This window comes from Seriola aureovittata, chromosome 4, assembly GCF_021018895.1.
Source record: "Seriola aureovittata isolate HTS-2021-v1 ecotype China chromosome 4, ASM2101889v1, whole genome shotgun sequence".
NCBI lineage: Eukaryota > Metazoa > Chordata > Actinopteri > Carangiformes > Carangidae > Seriola > Seriola aureovittata.
Window position 1 is genome coordinate 14,005,811 of NC_079367.1, and position 22,827 is coordinate 14,028,637.

At 39.9% G+C, this 22,827-nt stretch overlaps 1 protein-coding gene across 1 annotated transcript; it reads left to right on the forward strand.

Moving 5' to 3' along the window:
- Window positions 1-504: 504 nt before the first annotated feature.
- Window positions 505-19,470, forward strand: si:ch211-136a13.1 (HHIP-like protein 1). Its single transcript, XM_056373156.1, has 14 exons — window positions 505-1,610; window positions 7,835-8,099; window positions 8,501-8,780; window positions 8,918-9,043; window positions 9,154-9,297; window positions 11,570-11,682; window positions 11,955-12,095; window positions 12,459-12,533; window positions 12,932-13,058; window positions 13,215-13,360; window positions 14,264-14,345; window positions 14,663-14,745; window positions 14,963-15,388; window positions 17,411-19,470. The coding sequence occupies exons 1-14, from the start codon at window positions 1,299-1,301 to the stop codon at window positions 18,184-18,186; spliced, it is 3,096 nt and encodes a 1,031-aa protein (XP_056229131.1). The 5' UTR covers window positions 505-1,298; the 3' UTR covers window positions 18,187-19,470.
- Window positions 19,471-22,827: the final 3,357 nt, after the last annotated feature.

The following is a 22,827-nucleotide window of genomic DNA, read 5'->3' on the forward strand; positions in this document are numbered from 1 at the left end:
TGAACAGCACAGACACAAGTCTAAATATTGGAGTGTTATCTCGCATTGCGTTGATCTTTATCAGGCTGAATTTGGACATTGTCATTTTCTCATAACTTATTGACATAAGAATTGGAATTGTGCGTACAGAATCCATTGGTCTCTTCTTCCAGCACACGTCCTGATTCATCTGACCACACACACAAACACACACACACACGCACACACACAGCAGTGTGAGTGGGTCTGTCTGGAAACGGTAGACACAGAGAGGAGGTCTGGGAATGCTGAAAGTGGGGGGAGCCCGGAGGGAGGAGAGGTGGAAAGTTGCAACTTCAGGGCAATATAGACCACATGCTATGGGAAGGAATGCATGTGTCTTTGTAGGAGAGTGAAAGAGCAAAGGGAAAGAAGAGAGGGGGAGACAGGAGGAGGAGGAAGAGGAGGAAAGAAGTGAGGAGGGAGGGATCTAAGCTAAGGCTGCAGCGTGGCTCTGTGTCTGAATGAAAGAACCTCTCTCTCTCTCTCTCTCACTCTCTCCTGCTGTCTGTCTGCATGTATGGCTTACATCCGCTGCAGCAAGTGAGCACATGTCCAGAGCAAACATAGCGGGACTCGCCAAGTGACTTCAAGCGGGGAGTAAATATTTTGCAGAAACTTCGGCTGAAGGTGAAACTTTCAATTTTCAAGAAGCTGGATTACTTCTTAGAAATTTGACTGTTTTTTTTGTTTGTTTGTTTTTTTAAGGATTGCTTTGTAAACAGAAAACTTACTTTTGAGAAATTACCATGTGATGGACTGAAAGATTTTGAAAACCTCATCTCCTTTGAGAATTTGTGCTGCAATCCTGGAAACTTTGGGTTCTGCAGATCACCTCATCATCAGAAGAACACACTGCACCTGGATCAGCTTGAACTTAAACACACATCACAAGGGAAAGCTTGCCATACAAGCGCGATGTGTGGGTTTATCATTTAATCTGTGCAATCCTGGGCAACTCTGGCCAACTTGCAGGCAGGTGTGATGCTGGGTCAGAGTGTTTGATAAAGACACATTCGCACTTCTACACACACTGACACAAACACAAACACATATGGCTGCCTGAAACCTACAGAGGCCAGGACATCAGATGAGGACATCCAACACTCTAACCTTACAGACATTTAAAATTTGAGTTTCAAACCTGTGCTTGACAGGATGCTGGTTGACATGTAACATGTGCACTGGCTTATACTGAAAGATCACATACAAGCTGCTTTGAATAACAGCATTATTGGGGCAAGAGCCACACTATCCTGAACTGACAGCATCTTTACGCCATGACTCTACAAACCTGTAATTTGGTCCCGCAGCGCATCCTGCAGCACACTTTCTTCCCTCACCTACTTCTGTCAGTGCTGCCGTTGCTGCTCCAGGCCTGGTGGGGGAGCTGTCACCCCCAGTGCTTGGACTACAAGCCTCCGTTTGAGCCTCGGCAGCCATTGGTCTTTTGCAAGGAGTACTCCAAGTTTGGATGCTGTGATCTGGAGAAAGATGAGGAAGTATCAGCCAAGTTTTACACCATCATGGAGAACTTTGACCATTCAGGGTTTGCCACCTGTGGCAAGTACATCCGCACCATCCTCTGCCAGGTAAGAGAAACATTTCACTATGTTTGATTGTATGGGCAAGCTTTCATCATCCTGTGTATCTAGACCTTAAAGGGATAATATTTCTTATTAATCGCATTTGATTATGTGACTCTCTGACATTATATAAAGCACAATGGCAATTTGAAACTACACCACTGAACTGGAAATATATACCTGTCACTTGGTAGTGTAAAAAATGCAAGACGTACAGTCATTCTCACTGTGGAATCCATGTGAAACTTTATGTGCTGCAGTGACTATACAGTCCCAGATTTTTGTGAACCTAAATATGTCTCTCATGCAAGGTGTAAATTTGTCCGTCTGCGGATGTTTGCAGACCTAAAAAGGAAAACCTGGTGTTGATGTATTACACCATGATGTCTTTAAGATGAGCACAGTGTGCATATTTTGAGCAGTTTATTTTAATTCAAGAGCATTTATCCCTCTGGTTTGTCTTTGTCAGATATTACTAATGCCATTGATATTCCAGTGGGGACTAAATAACCACACTGAGACCTCCTGGAAATACAAGTCTCACGCCAAAGAAAACTGTGGTGTGGTTTGAGTACAGTAACCAACAAAACATGCGGTTTAATGGCTACATGGTGAAGTTGGCATCTGTTAGACAGCAGTTACTCATGCTTGGAAAGTTAAAACAACAGTGTTAACTAAATCTTCATCAGTTTTTGATGGGTTAGCTTGTGATTGGGCCGTGTGAACCTAAATCACCCAAATAATGCAGTGTAATAAAGTAGATATTTGAACTCTGGTTTAAAATAAATAACACAAACTGACCATTTGATTGGAGCATTACAACCAAATTCAGAGGAAATCCTTTGAGCCAAAGTATGGACAAAGTAGCACAAAAATGCAATAACAGCATGTCACAGCATACCAAATTATTGACTTTAAATTGTCAAAAAAGACACATGTGAGCAACACATACAGTAAATTCACAAAGGGTAAACTATGTTCCATCCCTTCCAGGTTCCCAGAAAGCATTTGTTTAGTATCTTCCCTCACATGAGTCACAGACATAGGCAGGAGTTAGCAGGACTCCAGACCCTGATGCAGAACAGCTGTGTGAGAAAAGATTGCACTGCAATTTAACGGCACATTTAACAGCCCTTTTTGGTAGTCTCACCAAATACAGTCGAAAGTTTTAACTACATCACCCCAAGATTCAGAGAATTGCAATATATACCTGTACTACCTAAAGTTGTGGATGGGAAAACTTAATTAGTCTGTACAAAAAATCTCAATGACAGCGGACAAACACTGAGTAGATAGTACACAACCGTGCAAGGAATCAGCACAGTTTGTAAAAAAAAAAAAAAAAAAAAAGTAAAAGTTTTTTTTAGAAGTAAGCACTGAGCAGTTATGGAAAAAAAAAAAAAAGACTCATACTGCATTAATCTGACAAAATAAAGTTTTATCATACATTTAGGTGAGATTGCAGTCTTACTTGATTAATGTTTGGGAATAATGACTTTCTATTTCAGTGTCATTGCATTTTAGTTTCTTTTCCGAGCTCTCTAATCTTAGACAGTGAGCCTTGAAGCCAGTCCCACTCGCTGATTGCATAATACGGCGCTGACTTTGCAGCTCAGACACAAACTACGTGCAGATTGTGAGTGCAAATTGGATGATTGGTGCAGCACAATTTTGGTCTGGCCCATACACTTCAGATAAAATCTTCATTCTACAGAAGCCAAAACAAGCGGGCTTGACGGCTGTCCTATGAATAACACTTTCATCTTTGATATCAGCACCAAAACAATGGAAAAAACTTGGTGTCATAGTCTTACCGGCAGTTTAAACCATCATATGCTATGTAAAGTCAGTGACAAATCCTGTGACTCCTAAAATATAGGTTTCTATCATTGTGGTAATTATAGCCTACTGTGGTTCTTTCCAAGCAGCGCAGGCTGGGTCTTGAGTGTAATGACAGCACTGCAGCGCACGTACGACTTTCAATGGTTAGTCTAGTTTGACTGAGATACAGCCTGAGTTAAGAGCAGTGTAATGCTGTAATGCATATGTAAAGCTTAGAGATGGGTTTCTAGCACTGAAACATGTGGCTGTTCTTTCTTTGAGTTATGAATATTTGTGTTTTCATGAACACTTTGTCTAGATTTCTTTTTAAAAATCTTTCTTGGAAGAATCTCTCTGTGGTTGTGGTTACTCCCAGGTCAATGGATTGAAGTAAAGAGGCCCTGGAGGTGGTCAAGTTACTCCACTGCCAGGGCACTTATCCTGGGTAAACCCACCACACTGAGGCCCTCTGTTCCAGCTGCACTACAGGAGCTTCCTGATATCAGTGACAGTGAGAGAGAGAGAGAGAGAGAGAGAGAGAGAGAGAGAGAGAGAGAGAGAGAGATGCATATACAGAAAGATAAAGACTGAGACAGAGAGTGACAGACAGACAGTGAGGAAAATGAGTGCGTCTGTGTGCACGCGTGTGTTTGTGTATGTGTGTGTGTGTGTTAGGGAGACAGGAGGGAGGTTGTCATGATCCCCTAGCTTAACTAACCAAACAAACAACCATTTCCTCCTCTGGCCAGGGGTTCAGGATATATCAAGTTCCTGCAAGAGAGGGACAGAGAGAGAAGCGGAAAATCAGAGAATGACAAAGAGAGACACATAAAAGAGAAAAGAGAAAGAACTGTGTGTATATGTGTGTGTGTGTGTGTGTGTGTGTGTGTGTGTGTGTGTGTGTGTGTTATAACTGCAGCTACGGCGTAGCCTTTCTTTTTAATAAGTTTTTAATATGAGTAAATACAATATAAATGAAAACAAACAAAAACCCACCTGAGGCAACTTCAAAAACATTTAGCATGCACTTAACAGAACAACACTGAATTGTTTCCCCTGCTGCATTTTTAAAAAGCATATTTTAAGTACTGTTTTAGACTGTTCAGACTCTCAGTTTAAAAAAAAGTCCCGCGGTGTAGCTTACTCTGACAGCGGACATGTTCAAGTTTCCCAGCCGCACATGAATGCACCATACCACAACAAATCTCAAACGCACAGACACTCAGCATCCAACAAGCTGTTTGTACTGGTTTTCTTTTCCTTTTCTGAAGCAAATCACAACTACTGGATCTTAGCATCCACATACAGTAAAGTTAGTCCTTCTCTTTTCTCTATATCTCTCCTTTCTACTCTTCTCTTTCTATGTCTCTCCCTGTTGGGGGCCAGTCAAGGTTCAACTTCACACATTTACCAGCCATCTGTTTGCCACGAGTCCTCTCTCTTTCAGCTATAATAAAAAGCAGCTGTGTGGACCAGTCAGTGCAGTCAGGACTATAGATGCCAGTAGGAAAGGCTGAACAAAAGCTTCTATTCCCTTTTCAAGTTTGAATCTCAGTCTGTTCTGAGCTAGACAGCATAAACACCAAATTAGAGCAGTTTGAAGTGGCTTCATTGTTAGGGAACAGCTGTTTGTGGTTGCATTTATCCTACCCTATGATAGTAAGACCCAAAATAGGACTGTCTCAGAACAATGACTGGTTTTTGAAGACAATGTGAACCTGTAGCTGCAAAGATGAGTGGGCATTAAACCATTTAAAGTACCATATTGTTTTTGCCTTTTATTTTTCATATGGCTCCGAAACCTATCAGACACCTTTATGTGAAACATCTGCATGACTCTACAGTGCCCTTCTGAATAGTACAGAATATGAATCAAACCGTAGGAAGCATAGGAATCAATTAAGTCACTTTCCATCTGCTCCACGTTCCAGTTTGCTCCAAAAACTGCTTTCATCAACAGCTCCAGCAGCTCAGACTAAACACAGCTTTTGTTTTGCCCTGTAGAGATAAAGCTGCTTCCCAGGAAGCCTCTGATATCTGCCCAGAAATATATTTTCATGTAATTTAAGAAAGATTCTCTATAACTGTTAGCTTCTCTGCCTCTTCTCTGCTGAACAGGACACACCTGTTCAGCAGAGGTCTGACACTGTAGCCCCCCCCCAGACAAAACTTAGACAACTGTACACCCACTGTCTATGTTAGTGTCAAAAAAATATTTATAGTGCAACATGAAAAAATGTATTATTTGTATTATAGCATTCCAAATTAGTTATTAGCAGTTCCTGTCTGTAATATACACATGGATGTACAAACATCTATCCCTGTTTTACTTTGACTCTGAAGAAAACTTAAAAACATGCAGATTGTCAGACAGGTGCTGGAGTTATAAGTAGCTTCTTTTCCCTCTGGGTTCTAAGTGGATTTATGGACATCCTCAGAAAGTATAAGTCACTGAGTTATGACTTGAAGTAGGAATATGAATCTTGACACAAATTGTGGCAATCGGATGCTGAGGGATTTAACTAAAAGCACATACAAACACACAAACATACCTGTGTATAACTTGGAGTAACATCGACAAATAAATCAATAATTGTAACACCTACACATACACAGTGTCTCATCCACACATAACTTTCTTCCCTTTCCGTCTCCGTATTATATCCATAATTAATAACGTGTCACAGTTAACGGGGCTTTTCGAGCTTGACATGCACAAAGAAATAAAAGTGGAAATAATTTATAAGCAGTCTTTTCAGGTGCAAGCATACAAAAGCAATGTTACAACACAGTTTGCCTGTGTGAGTTGTAGTTTCTTGTGCATGTGCACGTTTTCATCAACCAGATTTCTTTGTTATTGTTACAATAGATTATTAACATGCAGTTGCAATTAGATGATGTAACACAGCATCAAAATGGACAAGAAATTCAATTTTTGCCCACAGAAGACAGCAACACTATTTGTAAAGACACTAACTTCACCTTTTTTGTTGTTTTGAATAATAGCGGTAATCTCAGTTATTGAGTAAGATTGTGAGGCAATACAGCTGAAACTTATGTCTCTTTGGGGAATAAGAGACAACAGCATATTTGGTTTCAAGGCTTGCAACTGCTTTGTAGACGAGCAATAAGAGTCAGTCTGAGTTCTTCTGACATGTGCTAAATTATTTAAACCTTTTGCCCCAAAACATTCTTCGGAAGAGTGTACTCATCTCAACAATCAAATGTTATCAGTTTTATGTCTTTTACAAACTACAATAGATTGAAGTCCTACTTTTGCCACCATTATTGCTCCTATGGGCATTTAAAGCATACAGTAAACTTGCCTGACACTGTACTTAATCATAGTTTGTGCATCACTTGACCATCTGCTCAGTTGCTTTTTCATATTCTGTTCTGTCAAACATTTTATGAGTGAATAAGCGATGTTATGCTTTTTTTTTTTTGTTCTTTGGGTTCTTGCTTCCTGGTGATGATCGGTTAGGCTGATCTGGCGCTGAGTGAACGAGAACCAGTCAACCACATGATGGTTTGGTTGCTGTGCCTTCCTGTGCCTGCAGCTCACTATTCTGGGTGTGGACAGTGTGGTTATGACTTAATAACTGACTGGACCATCCTGGGATCCATTTATACCAGGCAGCAATCACACAGGCTGTATATAAACCAGGCCTGACCAGTTATAGTGAGGCAGTGAGGCGGTGAGCAGCTGCGGCGAGAATAAGTGCACAAATCCTCTATTTATCTGATCCATACATGTCTTTAACTCTACCTCTGAGATAAACACATCACCTTAAAAGAGGGTTAATGAGTATAGACACAGAAACTCTCCACCCCTGATAAAGAGCAAATTTTCTTTTTCCCCAATAAGGCAATATTAAATTGTATAATAAAATGCAACATACTGTAAGTTTGGGATCAAAAATAAATAAATTTTTCTTGACAATGTAAATGAGTCTTTACACATGCTCCCTTCTTATCCACATTCTCAATGATGGAGCATGCATAATCTTCCAACAAGTGCAATGGCTCTCCTGGCTTGAAAAAGTCCAAAGTCTAGAGATTTAGTCTGTTCTAATGTTTGTATGAAGTCGTTCATATATATTCCAAGTAGTGTTTGGCATGTAAAGGGATTTTGGTGTTTATCATCTCTGACAAACATCCTATAACATCTAGAAGTTATAGGATGACAGTGAAATAGAGTATTTTCTCTTTCAAACATTTAGTCCAAACATCTATAATATTAACAGACAAATAATGAAGATTGACACGAGTTATGTACATTCTCATTAACCACATGTATTGAAGTAGTTTAAATACTATCCCACATTTAATTAGTTAAAAAAATCTTGCACTTATGGCTTTCTCATTAGAAAATTTCCAATATATTTGTGTTTCTTTTCTTATGGCAGGAGTGCTCTCCATATGCTGCCCACCTGTATGATGCTGAAGATGCCAACACACCTATGCGGATACTGCCTGGTCTGTGCCGTGATTACTGCTCTAACTACTGGCATCAGTGTCGGTACACACTCAGTCTCCTCTTGGAGAACACGGGGAGCCCGCAGCAGTTCGCAAACCTGACGGCAGCAATAGAAGATGATCGCAGAAGGTTCTGTGACTATCTGGAGCTGAAGGACATACAGTACTGCTATCCTAATGTACTGACTAATGCGGGTACGGTGTTGGACAGATGTTTTTATGTTCACAAGCCAGTGCGCACACACCAGTTAGCATTCATACATGAGGTTAATCTAATAGTGAGGTTGAATAATCATCCCCGGGGAACCATGAATGTCTGCACAAATTTTCATGGTTATCCATCCAGTAGTTGTAGAGTTAACTCTGAACCAAAGAAGTGGAGTAACAGACTGGCATTGTTATCTCTGTATCCCTTACTGTATATGTACAGTCTATGTGGCTATGTGGAGAACAGGAAGTTGTAGTAACCAAGTCTCACATCAACACACTTAGATTTGAATGCAACAAACGCATTATATGTTTTGTGTGCTTTTAACAATCTCTAAATCATATCATAACAACTCTCCCTTTATATTTCCTCTTTTTTCTGTCCCCAGAACTAAATGCTAACCTCGGCTTGGTGCGTGAAGATCCGAAAGGTTGTCTGGAGTTGTGTTTACAGGAGGTTGCCAACGGGCTCCGTAACCCTGTGGCCATGATCCACGCAGATGATGGAACTCATCGCTTCTTTGTGGCAGAGCAGCTGGGTTATGTGTGGGTATATTTGGCCAACGGCTCCAGGATCGACCGACCTTTCCTCAACCTCACCCGGGCTGTCCTCACGTCACCGTGGGCTGGAGACGAGAGGGGATTCCTCTGCATAGCCCTGCACCCAAGGTTCATACTTTCATATTAGTAACAGTGCCAGTTATTTGTGAGGGTTATGTAAAGAACTTTGTGACACAGCCTGTCACAGCTTTTTCCTCCAAAGGCACAGTCATGTGTAAAGCATGACTTTTTTCTTCTGTACTTAGGTTCACAACAGTCAGAAAAGCATATGTGTACTACTCTGTGTCGGTCAAGAAGGAGGAGAGGATACGTATCAGCGAGTTCACACTGTCAACACATGATGACAACCAACTAGACCACTCCTCTGAGAGGTGAGGAAAATGGAAACAAAGAGAGTGTGAACTGCACATATTGTAGCCTCAGCCTGCATAGTTTGTATATGTATACTCAACCTCCTCCTATCCCTGCTCTCGTGGTGTAGAACCATCCTTGAGGTGGTAGAGCCGGCTTCTAACCATAATGGAGGACAGCTTCTGTTTGGCCATGATGGCTATCTGTACATCTTCATCGGTGACGGTGGGCGAGCTGGGGACCCCTTTGGAAAGTTTGGCAACTCACAGAACAAGTAAATATAATTTAACAAATTCAGGTGAACTAGGGAGAGCCAGGATTATGTTAACTTTAATATCAGCCAACACCTAACATCGAATTTTTGAGCTAGCGCACTATTGTCGTAACAAAATACGTTTTCATGCCAAAAAAAAAAGCCAACCTGAAATATGCAGTACATTTATGACGAGAGCCCAGGAAAAGTTTGAAACATAATTGCTTAAAAAATATATAATTATAATTATAATGTATAATTACTCTTTCAAAGCCTCAGTCTTCTATGTAATTTAAATCAATTTACCTAAACAAACCCCTGAATTGCTTTACTGAAAAAGAAATTGCTGATCAAAGATAATTTTTTAAAACGTCCTTGACACTGAGGCGTTGTCTACACAAACATATATTAACAAAATACCAAAGTGCTTTTAGAACCAGCCACTTTTGGCTTCCAGTTAATTCAATTCCAATTAAGTAAAGTCTAATGAAAAGCATCGAAATTATGGACAATATAAACTTCACAACTGTTGCTCAGTGACAACTATAAATGATAGCTGTTTGAAGACCACTTATCTTCCACTTCTCCTAGGGCTGGAAAACCTGCTCATATAATTCAATTTATTACGTCAAGGGTACAAAACAAATTATCACACACACTTATCTTTGAAACCTGCCAAGTTCTGAAGGTGCACTTGTTTATTGAGATTTCAATAATCAACTCATACTACATTTCCAAAATTGGCCCAAAACATTATGTATAATAAGTGTGTTTATTGAGAAAGACCCCAGTTATGTGGAGCAGTGTGAATAAACTGTCCAATGATAAGAAGAGACAGAAGTTTCAATGACATACTGCGTTTGTTGTTTTATTTCTCTATTTAAAGCGGGATTTACTGGAGAGGACTTGTTGTTCCCACTTTTAAATAAATCAGAATAAAAAATCAAAGTATGGACCGTGTAAGCATTCTGTGGCAGTGCACAGATGCTGATGGGAGATGTAACATAGTTGACAAGTCAAGGAGAGGTGGCAGTGTGTGTTTATGCCGACAGCGGTTTACATACAGTTAATAAAATGAGATGTTATTAAAGGGGCTGCAGGGCATTTTTGGTCTTTTACTGTGTTGGTAAACATTACTCAACTCTCCAACCACACGACCTTTAAATTATAATTCATTTGACTCATTCCATAGAGAGGCTAGCTGTATCTTAAGGCAATGTGCGTTGTGCCTATATAGTCACACAGAAACACGATATTTGAGCATGTGTATATGCGGATGTGGGTTTTTTCACTGTAATGGAGGTTTTGTCATTGAACTATAAACTCCACCTGTCATTCTTCATTCTCATTTGATCTGCCCACAGTGGATTAAAGGTTAATTACTGCCAAAGGATAAAAGAAAAAGGTCAGAAGCATAAATATTACTGCTCATTTTTTGTGTACACGTTGCACAATACTCCAAGAATGTCATACGTAGTAGTTACACTGTGAATTGTGGAGCTGACTAATACTTGGCATCAATTTAATTGATACTGCAGCTTTAAACCAAAATAATACAGTTATCTTTTACATTTAAAAGAATGCAAGGTTACGCCTAATTAATTATTGTTATTAATGGTATTATTTGTTCTATCAGCAGCAGGTTAACGACACAAAAGTACGTGTAGCTGAGATACTGACACCTTTTCTCCAGACAGTCATAATTTAGCTCTGTAGCTAGTTAGTTTCTGAGGGGTTTTGTTGACATGCTGTATTAGCTGTCCTGGGAATGACTGAGGATACTCCCTGCCAAGTCTAATATTGACACTACACATTGCGGGCCGCCACACACTGGTATGTGTAAGGGAGAGCGAGACTGGAGCGTGGGATTGGAGAGAGTGGAAAAGGGTTATAAGGAGACAGTGATCTGGGCATAGGGAGGAAAAAAGGTGAATGATAGGGAGTACTAGACTGGAAAAAGATGGGGGGTGGGGGGGCAAGAAGGGAGGAAAATGGCTAACTTAGAGATTTAGCTCAGATGGATGAACAGAGCGAGAAGTGACGGTAGAGTGGGCAGTAACCATGACAGGACGTTGGGTGGAGATAAAGACATGGGTACGAGGAAGAATGACTTGTACACAATGTTTAAAAGATTTAAGGGAGATGATACGACAGAGTCAGGAGAATTTGGAGTTAAAGAAAGACGCAAAGCAGAAGTTGGAAAGAAAATGAATCTGCCTTTAAAAAGCCACCTCAGCCCTTGAAACCTCTCCGACTCTTTCACACTCTCTTGTCTACGCCTTGTGTTCAATAGGTCAACGCTTCTCGGCAAGGCACTGCGCGTTGATGTCGACAACAATGACGACGGAGCCCCGTACAGCATTCCATCAGACAACCCGTTCCTGGGGGAAAAGGAAGCACGACCTGGTTAATCTCTTAAAATATTCTCTTTAAGTGGAATAATGTCATTGTGTCTGGTGACTTCTACGATTTATTCATTCATGAACATTTAAGATAAATGGCACGATTGCAAATGACCAGTCTAGACTCTTCAAATGCCTCGATGGGTGCAAAATCACTGTTCACTCCAGAAATGTAACTTGGGTTTCTCTATACAGTTTCTGAAAATTATTCATTCAATCATTACAAGGGATGTTTGCTATTTGTGTCAACACGTACGTTTCTTTCTTTCTTGGCAGAGATTTATGCCTATGGAGTGCGCAACATGTGGCGCTGCTCCATTGACCGCGGTGACCGTGCTACAGGCCACGGCAGAGGCCGGATGCTTTGTGGTGATGTGGGCCAGAACAAATATGAAGAGGTGGACCTCATTGTTAAAGGTATGAGGATTTTTTTTTTACTTTTTACTACAAGTGCATGTTCATTCAAGATCTTGCCTGAAGCCGTTCGCTCTGAACAGTACATGAAGTGGATGTCATTATCTACTCATCCCCACATCGTATAAAAGTGTTCTCTCAGAGACCGCACAGTCACACAGTGAGTCAGACATCATAGCTTAATCTCAGTCTGCTCCCTAACAGTTACGGTGAATGGGGTCTAGTTATGTTGGGTTCCAAAAAAAGGCACGAAATAAACATCAAATTACAAGTTTTTTTTAGAGGCCAAACAATAGTTCTGTGAGTCCAAAAGTATATTTACTTTTAGTTACTAGTTTTACTAACTGTGGCAACATGTATTTAAAGGAGGCAACTATGGATGGAGGGCCAAAGAAGGATTCAGCTGCTACGATCGCAAACTCTGCCAAAACTCATCTCTAGGTGAGTCGAGTTTCTGGGTCACTGTCACCGACTTCAGAGTCCATAAACTGAATCTAATATTCACACAGAAGGACACAAAGTGGCCTCTGCAAAATGGATGCAGATGTGAGCTATGACATGTTTTTATTTTACTTTCCCTTTTTACGAGCTACACTACTGAGATGGATTAAATTGTTAAAAATATATGTTCTACCTCTGCCCCGTGAAAGCTTCTGCTTTGTCATTTATGTCTGAACAAGTTTGTGAGCTCAGTCTCCAAAACTTCCCACCTTGTTTTTTTGATATGATGCACAACTTTTATCAGTCTATGCACCTACAATATACAGTTAGTAGAAAATTGTGTTCTTTTTATGTGATGAACAGTATAAAGTGATGTGTTTGTGTCTCTGTATGTGTAGATGACATCTTGCCTATCTTTGCCTACCCTCACAAGTTGGGCAAATCAGTGACAGGAGGATACATCTACAGAGGCTGTCAGATGCCCAACCTCAACGGAATCTACATCTTTGGGGATTTCATGAGTGGGTATGTGTTTCTTCTTCTCTTATTCAAAAGCAATCAAGTCAAAAGTGTGACTGCAGAAACACTTTCAATAACACAAAGCACAATAAGCTGCACTTACATTGAACACATATTTGTGCTGATGTGGATTTATATGTATCTGTGTTTGTTTCTATTTAGGCGTCTGATGTCTTTAAAGGAGAATGTCAGCACAGGTGAATGGCAGTACAATGAGATCTGTATGGGAACAGACCAGACCTGCAGATTCCCCAAACTCATCAACAGTTATTATAAATACATCATCTCGTTTGCCGAGGATGAGGCAGGTAATGACCTTATGTGACAGGCTACTTATTATTCACCAACACCAGTGTTGCATAACCATTAAAGAATAAATAAAAGAAATGAGGTCATTAAGGTGTGGGAAAGTTTATTTTTGTTAAGTTTAGTAATAAGATTAAGTGGAATGTGTTTTGAAAACATATTTTGCCAGTAAGCCTTCATCAACCTATGATGATGTTATCACAAACTTGATGGTTCTTTAATGAGGTCCTGTGGTTGCTGCCAAAACAGTCCACGTTTTGCATTTTGAACCAACCAATGTATCTCTACAGTGCAAAATAAACTTACTCTTACTGATTCATGAAACTACTGTACTTCAAGGCATCTTTGCCAACATAAAATGATATATAATGAACAAGTAATGGTAAATACATTTCAGTCATGTGAATGTCTTCACTTACTAAACTGCAACAGTTTCTGAGGGGCTTACATGTTCCAGTAGAGGGTTTGGTTTGACTTGGATTAAAGAGAGCAGGCTGTTGACTTACCAGGGAGAATGTTGCACACATGCTGCTGGCCTTAGATAATCTCTTCCCTCCCACTGAAAGTGCTCTGCAGGAGATTTAAGTTGAAAAGTTCAAGCAAAGTCCAAACCCCTTAACTGTAAGACACCTTCTCTAATTTTTACCAGAACACATTTTTTAACTAATGTCTTCTTCTCCTGCCTCTTCCCTCTACATCTCCCGTTTTGCTATTTTTCTCCCTCTTTCCTCTACTTTCTTGCTTTTTCTCCTATCCATACTCGCTCTTCCTTCCTTTCTCTATGCTGTATTTTTGCCTCGTTCCATTTTTTTCTTGGCAAAACTCTTGTCAATGATTCATTGTCTTTTTCTCCCCATCTCTTTTTGTCCACCCCCTCTCTCCCTTTCCTCTGTCCATCTTTCTAGGTGAACTGTATTTCTTAGCCACAGGAGCCCCGAGTGCCACAGCCAGAGCAGGAGTCATCTATAAGATAGTGGACCCTTCCAGGTAGCTAATTACAACACTTCATCACCTCTACAGTAGTGTGTGGTGCAGACGTTTAGGTGCTACTGATCAAATTTGACAGCTTCTACAATGACACTTTTTTTTTGGTCTTGTCAAGAGGCCAGCTGAGAGAGTGTGAACTTCACCAGAAAGGAAACTAACTCAAGCCAGGAGTGCAGATTGTGCAGATTATGTAGATCTTGACTTCACTAAATACTCTTAGAATACACTAGAACTACTTAAAAGTACTTTAAAAAGCCACAGAGCTCAAAAGGCATCTAATTTTATATGTGTTAATCTTTTCTCTGTTGACCACACAGACGAGCTCCACCAGGAAAATGCAGCATCAAGCCTTCACATGTTCAGATAAAGGGAAAACTGATTCACTTTTACCCCAAAGAAGGTAAGAAAAAAATAAATAATGTTTGTTTTTCTTACACTTCCCAGTTACCTTCTGCTTTGTCACTTTTGTGTTTTGTTTTTTGCTCTTCATTCAAACATTAGAATCTTACCAAAACCTCATCAGAGCTTTATCTGTTGAACGCTAACCAAATTATTTTTTTAATGTTTCAAAGACGCTCTAAAAAAAGGTTTTCATTTCTTTCTTTTCGTGTTTGCAGAGTTTGTAATCAACAAGAAACCGACCACGACTCCTGTTCCCACGACAACCACAAGAAAAACAACAACAACAACTAAAAAATCACCAAGAAAGCCTATAATAATAATCAAACCACCAATGCCAACAAGAAAGACAGTAAGAAAAACACAGCTAGCACCACCAACAGCAGCAACAACAACAACAACAACAACAAGAAAAACAACAACAACAACAAAGCCAACATTACCACCAAAAACAGTGACAACAAGAGAAGCAACATTGCAGACAACAAGAAAATCAACGAGAAAGACAACATTACCACCGACAACATCAACTGTAAAAGCAACAACAGTAAAAACAACCACAACCACAACAATAAAACCAACAACCTTACGCACAACTGTCCAGATGGCCATGGCAACAACTCCCGCCACAACCACGCCCTCTGGTAGGCCCCCTGGTGCACCTGTTTACCAAACCAGCTCCACAGATTATCCCACTTCTAGGTCAACTGTTAACCCAGCCACTAGGTCCACCATTTACCCTACCACTAAGTCGACTGTTAGGGCTGACATTAAACCTACTAGTAGAGCAGTGCACACGTTGCCTCGCGGAGAAGCCACCAGCGCCAAGCCAGCTGGTTTCTTCTTCTGCGCTGTAATTTTGTTTTACATTTTAACATGTTAATAGCTAAATTAACGTTTTCCAACTTCAGGTATGTTTTCAGATGGAAAACTCTTTGCAATTTATGTTCAAACGATAAAAATCATACCCCTTTGACAATAATTACAAAACTGTAAAATCACAGTTGCGTGGAAAGGTCGCTAGGGTCTTAGTTGCTACAAATGTCAGTTGCAGGTTAATTAAGTTATATGGAAATAAAATCATATAAGATATGAACTTTAAATTGTTTGGCAGCTAAGTTTACTTAAATATGCAAAGGGACATTGTCCCCACTTTTTGATCTGTATATCAGTTCTATTTAAGTGCTGCAGCACTGATATAGAGTTTATTATTGTGCAATTCTCGCTATTATAGCATTTTATTTAAAGCTCCATAACATTTTTATTGTATTCATTTTTAGACAAGAATAGTGAAAACTATGTCAACGCTTTTTTATTCCAGCTACATGAATAAATGACAGTAAAATAGCAAGTAGGCTTAACTGGTAAATTGAATAGTAATTTATTTATTGTAATTCAATCTATGGGTCGTTTTGCACAATACTGAAAAAAAAAACTGTTGTACAATCAACGAAATTGTCTATTAAAATAGACATTTAAATTTTTTGATATTATTATATTTTATATTATATACTATTGTTAACTTTTTTTTTTGGGGGGGGGGGGGTTTTACCTCATCTGAGATTCCATAAATCCATATCCACCCAAACAGGTAATTCTTTTATACAATTTTGCTCTTTTACTTATGCATCTTATTAGTCTTTGCACTTACTTTGAAACATCTCTGCACTGGAAGAGTTAAAAGAAAAGAAATCATAACAAAAATCTTCTAAATTGTGGAGAGAGTAACAGATTAAAGCTGTATAGACAGCATTAAATGTTAATAAAATTGCAGTCAAACTGTTTGAAATGTAATATTAACTACAGTAGTGTTCCATGTCTTGACTACAGGGTATTTTATTAATTAATAAGTTTGCCTGTGCAGATATAGACTGGGGGATGAACCATTTGCACAAGCTAATGTCAAACTCAGGTACAGTGGAATTAGCTAAAGATGCCTTCATTCCCAACTTTATCCCCTGCTTACGTGTTATTCTTTGGCTGGTACAAGAGTATAAAGCAGGATAAATGGTGCTTATCTATGTGTTGCATATTTGCACTACTTTAAGTTAAATCAGGTACATTGGCTTTATTTATTTTGAATAAATGGTTCTGCATCAGCCTCAGTTTGGACATTCATCTTTGTGTGTCTGTGTTTATGTCTTTTCCTTCCCAGCTTTCAAGGAGAACAGTTCTCTAAACGGCTATAGTGAGCCGTCGGGTCATGAAACACACTCAGCGCTTAATTCACCACTTTGTTGCATTACTTAAAGGAATAGTTGGACATTTTAGGACTTATGCATATGACAAGAGTTAGATGAGAAGATCAACCATTCTCTGGAATGGTATTGTGGAAACAGCTAGTCTGACTCTAACAGGGTAATGGAACCAGCAACCAGCACCTCTAAACCTCACTTATTAATTTGTTTAGTATGTTTATTTTGTACCTAAACCAAAATTAGAAATACCAAATAATGTCTCAGTTAGCAAAGCTGGAGGGCAAATTCATTTTGTTTCCCTGTTTCCAGTCTTTGTGCTATAGGCTAAGCTAACCAGCTTAGCTTAGCCTAACCACTATCTTCATATTTACTGTATCTATGTGTATTACTTTAAAGTAAGAAAAGTCTTTAACACATTGTTAAAATACATAAATTCAAATAAAGAGGGTGATTCTGTCTCTCCCTCAGGTTATCGCACAACCATCATGACTGCAGTCTCCTCTAGGATTGCTCAAACCCCAATCATCACCACGCGTCCAACAAGGAGACATGGGAGACCACATCAGTATCCCCCTAGTACCACCTCCCACCCTTTAACCTCACCTCAGCTTCCTCCTTCTCCATCCACAAGAACATCTCTGAAACGAGCCCAGATGGCTCTGACCTCTACACGTTACCCTGAGCGTCCTGGGGCGTTGACCACACCACGTCCACCATACTGGAGCCAGAAACCCACTGTATCTTCCTACAAGCCCCAGAGACCAACAACCAACACCATGCTGCCTAAAGCACAGGAAGAGAAGCTGTGGCTTGGGGAGAAGCTGGAAACTGCTGGGGAGGGAAATCAAATATATAAGAGGCCCAGAGGAAGAGGTAGAGGTCGCGGCTTCCAAAGAGGAAGAGGAGGGAGAAGGCTGAGGGTTGGCTCGGTGCGACTGGTGAGCACTGATGGTTTATCAGATCGAGGCAGAGTGGAGATCTTTATCCGAGGAGAGTGGGGGACAGTTTGTGATGACCTTTTCACCAGCAAGGCGGGCACTGTGGTGTGTCGTCAGCTCGGCTTCACGACGGCTCTGGCGGTGATGAAGCGGGCTGCGCTGGGGGAGGCAGACAGCAGAGTCAGGATCTTTCTGGATGACGTTGAGTGTGAGGGCGGTGAGAGGTCGCTGCTGGGGTGCAAGAGATCCAGGGTTGGGAAACACAACTGCTCTCATAGGGAAGATGTCGGGGTGATTTGCGGTTAGCACAGGGGGGTGAAGAAGTAGGAAAGCATAGGAGGAGACAGGAGTGATGTATGGTTCTGTCACACACAGGAAGTGACGAAGAAGAAGAGAGTACTTGAAGAAGGTATAAAAGATTATAACAGACTGCACATTTTTAAGCATGAATGTTCAAGTCAGTTTGCCAAAATCTCCATGAATCGTTTTTTCTGTTTGCCTGTTTTGCAAATTAATGATCAATTTTTTAATTCCCACCCTCTGCTAACAGCTCGGTTGTCCATCTGCATTACTTCACTGTTCTTACTATGCACTTGTAACAAAGAAGAGAGGAGCGTGAAGGAGGTGCATGTCTCTACTCGGGGCCTTTCGTTGGCTTTGTCGGATCCTATTCAAAGACAGTTTCTCCAAAACTCACTCGGTCCACTGTTGTGTAAAAACTAACCAAGCACATACAGTAACACAGATGATTTTAGTGAATAGTGACAGTAACCAGCCAAGGGAATCTGCTGAACTCTTCTTAACCCCTGTGTAATGACCTGGTCAAATCACCATTCATGACAGCAACAACCTCAGCCAGATCAAGTTATTTCAGCGGAGTTGCAGAAGCGAAAAAAAAATCTGCGTACATGTGTGAACTTTGGAAACTCACACGTCTGGCCATCCATATTTATAACGCTCTAACTCCGCTCTGCCAAAGTGTAAACTGCTCCACAAAATGAGACGAGGGGTGATTTCCATCTACTCCTGCCAGTAATGACACAGGAGGGGATGGTGAAAGTACGGTCCCTTGAAATAACTGTGCCAACTGTGTGGTTAGTGACCATGAGTCCAAATAGTCTCTACGTTACTGTCTGTAGCTTCAAGCAACATTTATTTCAATGGACGCTGTGGCACTCTCTGGTGTGACCTGGCACTTTAGTGTTATGACAAACAAGACACTGCATCAGTGTTGTAGTTGTAAAGAGTAATGTTTGTTACTTTTTAACTTCTTAGAGATTTAAAAATGTTATTTACGAAAAACTGGTCAAAATGGAGTAAGTTAGTTTTGGAGAAACCTGTTCTGTTTACATATTTACTGGAGAAAAGCTGCCCACTCCTGTTAAATCCTGTCAGTTGTGTTCTGAGAAGATGTTTTTTTTATTTTTGTATTGTATGATTTCAGCAGGTCTATTTTCTATTTGCCTTTTGATACCTTTTTGAATGTAGTTTTACGATGAAAAGAGAGTTTTAGAAAGGAAATGCTGGACATTCTGTATGCTGAATGTAATAAAATGTTTCCAGTTTTATATAAAGAGATTAAACAGCAAAGTGATTTTCTTGTGATTGTCTGTTATTCTGTGCCAGTCTTTTCTAATGAGCTGAAGGACGGTGGCTCACTCAGGCAAAATGCATATATTGTGCCTGTGTGACACACTGTTTTGGAGAAGATACCTTACAGGCATGTAAAATATTCAACGACATCTTGCTATCTCAAACAGAATTTGTTTTGGGGGTGGGAATGTCCAGCAGTCCTGCCTTCTGAAATTCAATGCTTCAGACAGTGCTGATGGGTTATACTGGAGCTCTAAAGGAATTACAGCTCAGTGAGGAGGAAGGCAGCACGCATCAGCAGTTTCTGAATGTTTTTCAAACTATAATTTGACTTAAAAAATGTTCATGACAGAATCAGACTAGACTAAAGGTTTTGGTTTCGACTGAAATCTGAATAGAATCTTTCTTCCCTTCTTTTGACTTCCCTACGTGCTTTCTCTACTCTGCATTTTTGTTTCATATGTGTCTGTGGAAATCATCAAAAATGGCATACAGTCAGCAAAAAGTAGTAGACAAAGATCAGTAGATGGCTTTGGCAGAGAATGCTGTAGACTCATGGCCATGTGAAACATACATGGTTATAAAAAGTATCAAACTAATGTATGAGCAGATGGATGAATGGGCAGACAGAAGCAGTACTCCGGCAAATTAAAGAGTAAACTAAATCAAGAAGAAAGAAAATGATGATAATGAGACACATTTTCTTAATTTGACCTCTGTCCATTGAAGGAGACAAAACACCCAGCAGTGATGTTATTTGACATCATAATGTAAAACTTTATGTTTAAATGTGAAAATTATTATTACAAATGATAAAAATGTGGATTCTTCACTGTCTAGGTTTGGATTTATATGAAGACTGAATGAACAAAAGAAGTAAAACATTCTATCTGTGTTAATATGTGAGACCGGCTTTAATGCCCTGGTCCATTGGTCATGGAGAGGAGGACACCTTGGTGGATAATTGGGCTGCTGGTAGAAACCTCCTGAAAGGTAGGTGGTGGTGGTGGTGAAGAGAACAACTCCCAGGATCCCACACTCAGTCATGACATCACCAAACACAATCTTTTCTTATTGTTTTGATTCACAGACCAATAGCAGCAGAAATTACTGTGCCTTTAATAAGGTCGAATGCAATGATGTGGCATAAATGAATGAATGAAGAAAAGCTTTGGGTACATGTGTGTGAACATGTGTGTTTGTTAGTGTATAGTATGTGTATGTGTTGTAGTGTATATGCATGCATATGGTTTTATACAGTACAGTATGCATGCTGTCTGAGTCCATAAGCATGAACCTTCAACCTGCACTTGAGAGCTGACCTGGCAAAGCAAAAACATTTGAGTCTTATTTTAAAGCTAAAGAGTCGTGAAGGCAAGAAGCCACTGGAGCAAATGAACTGTGACAGATGACAGAAATCTACTGTAGCACAAAATGTTTCCCATGAATAATAATAATAATAAGTGATTATACAGAGAGCCATGTCAAAGATTACTTCACCCTAAAAGTTGTTTAAAATGAAATGTCATTCAGCCTCTTCAGGTACAGTACAATGTTAAATTTTTGCTTCTGCTTCTAGACCAGGAGGAGGCAGTCATGTATCAAAATGTATCACCAGTGGCTGATGTTAAAGGGAACAGAGCATGAGACCCGTCATATACTGTAGGTGGTTAGACAATGTTTTCATCAGTTTGCACAATTTACTCTATGAATTAAATAATTAGTCACTACATCTGTCACTCTAATGAAGTCTATGGCCTAATGAGCTAACTGAATCACGCATGTTGCAATCAAACCATAAGTCAATTATGATTATCTTATCAAATTAGGTTCTCATGAGTGGCTCCATTAAAGATTGTGCAAAGTCATGTGTGAAATGTATCTTCTATTGGAGCTAAACAATGGGAAGTAGAGCCGTATTAAATCATATTTATCTAAGTAACAGTGTGGGGACTTGAAAACTGAGGAACTCCACAGCAGCCAGGAGTTAAAAATGGATCTTGTTGCTGTTTTCATGGAGTTAGATAAATACTTTATATATCCCAAGGGACACCGGCTTTCAATCAGTGAGCTTGTGCTATTTTCATTCATTGAACCATTTGCAGATTTTTGACAGTCACTCTAGATATTATCAACCAAATGCTTACACAGTGATCACAGTGTGCTTTAGTCTAGCTGGTCACAGCTGTTCAGGATCTTCTATACCGTGTTAACTAAAGCCTCAGGGGAGACATCGTTTGAAACACGGGATATTTCTTGCTCTTATGTACCAAAGGGAGGTGAAACGCATTCAAACAGCAGCTATAGTCTGGGGAACACAATTCAGATGAAAAAGCGAGCTGCATACATACATGCACTCACACCTGAGCAGCCTCAGTCAATTAGGGGATCAGGCCCTGTTCATGGGCACATGGCAGTGCACGCTTTCACCATCCAGCGGCTGCCTTAGGATGCAGTGACCAACATCTACATGTTTCTTTCTCTGTAAAAATTTACAACACATGATTTTTTTTCTGCAATAAGCTTTTGGATCATTTTCTCTCCAACACAACTAATTTCAACAGGGATGGAAGGGAAATGAGATACAGACTGTACACTGTAAGAACCAATGCATTACAGAACATCCTGCAGTCCCAAACATCAACGCAAGGGAGAGCCATCGCCCTGTGCAGTTTATTACAGCTACTACAGTTGACCCAGATTTATGCTGACAAAAAAAACAAAGCATGTGCATCTGTGTATATATGTTAAGAGATGCAAATAATCACATACATTTCACTGTTTTGTGTTTTTTCTGTCATGATGATGATCATGACATGGCACTGATTCCCTACAAGCTTTCTAGCTTTCTACTGTAAGTGTGTGCATGTGTGGGTGGGAGGGAGGGGCAGGGCTCTGGGATTGATATAGTATCTATTAGGTCAAATAAAGAGAGACACACTGATATATGAGAAAAAGTAGTGCACAGAGAGAGAGGCAGCAGAAAATGATCGCACAACAGTGACAATAATCTTTGCCAGCAGACAATTTAACTGTGACGTTAATTATCTCTAATGGATCTATGTCTGATTAAGACGATGAATATCCCTGAACTGGATGGGACTCAAGAGGAATGGAGAGGATGTCCTATTGATCGACAGTAAAGCACTTCTCCTACTGGAGTAAAGGGAGTATACTAGCATTGAAAACAAGCTTGTGCTACAATGAAATCAACAAAAAGTGGAGTTATAGATGTTTTTTTCTGTTTAATGTTACAGTATCTTTCTTTATTGAGCAAATTTGCAAGGACATAGATTATATTGACAGTTTAGTCACAAACCTTACATACTCTGGGTTTTATGCTTCATTCTTTCA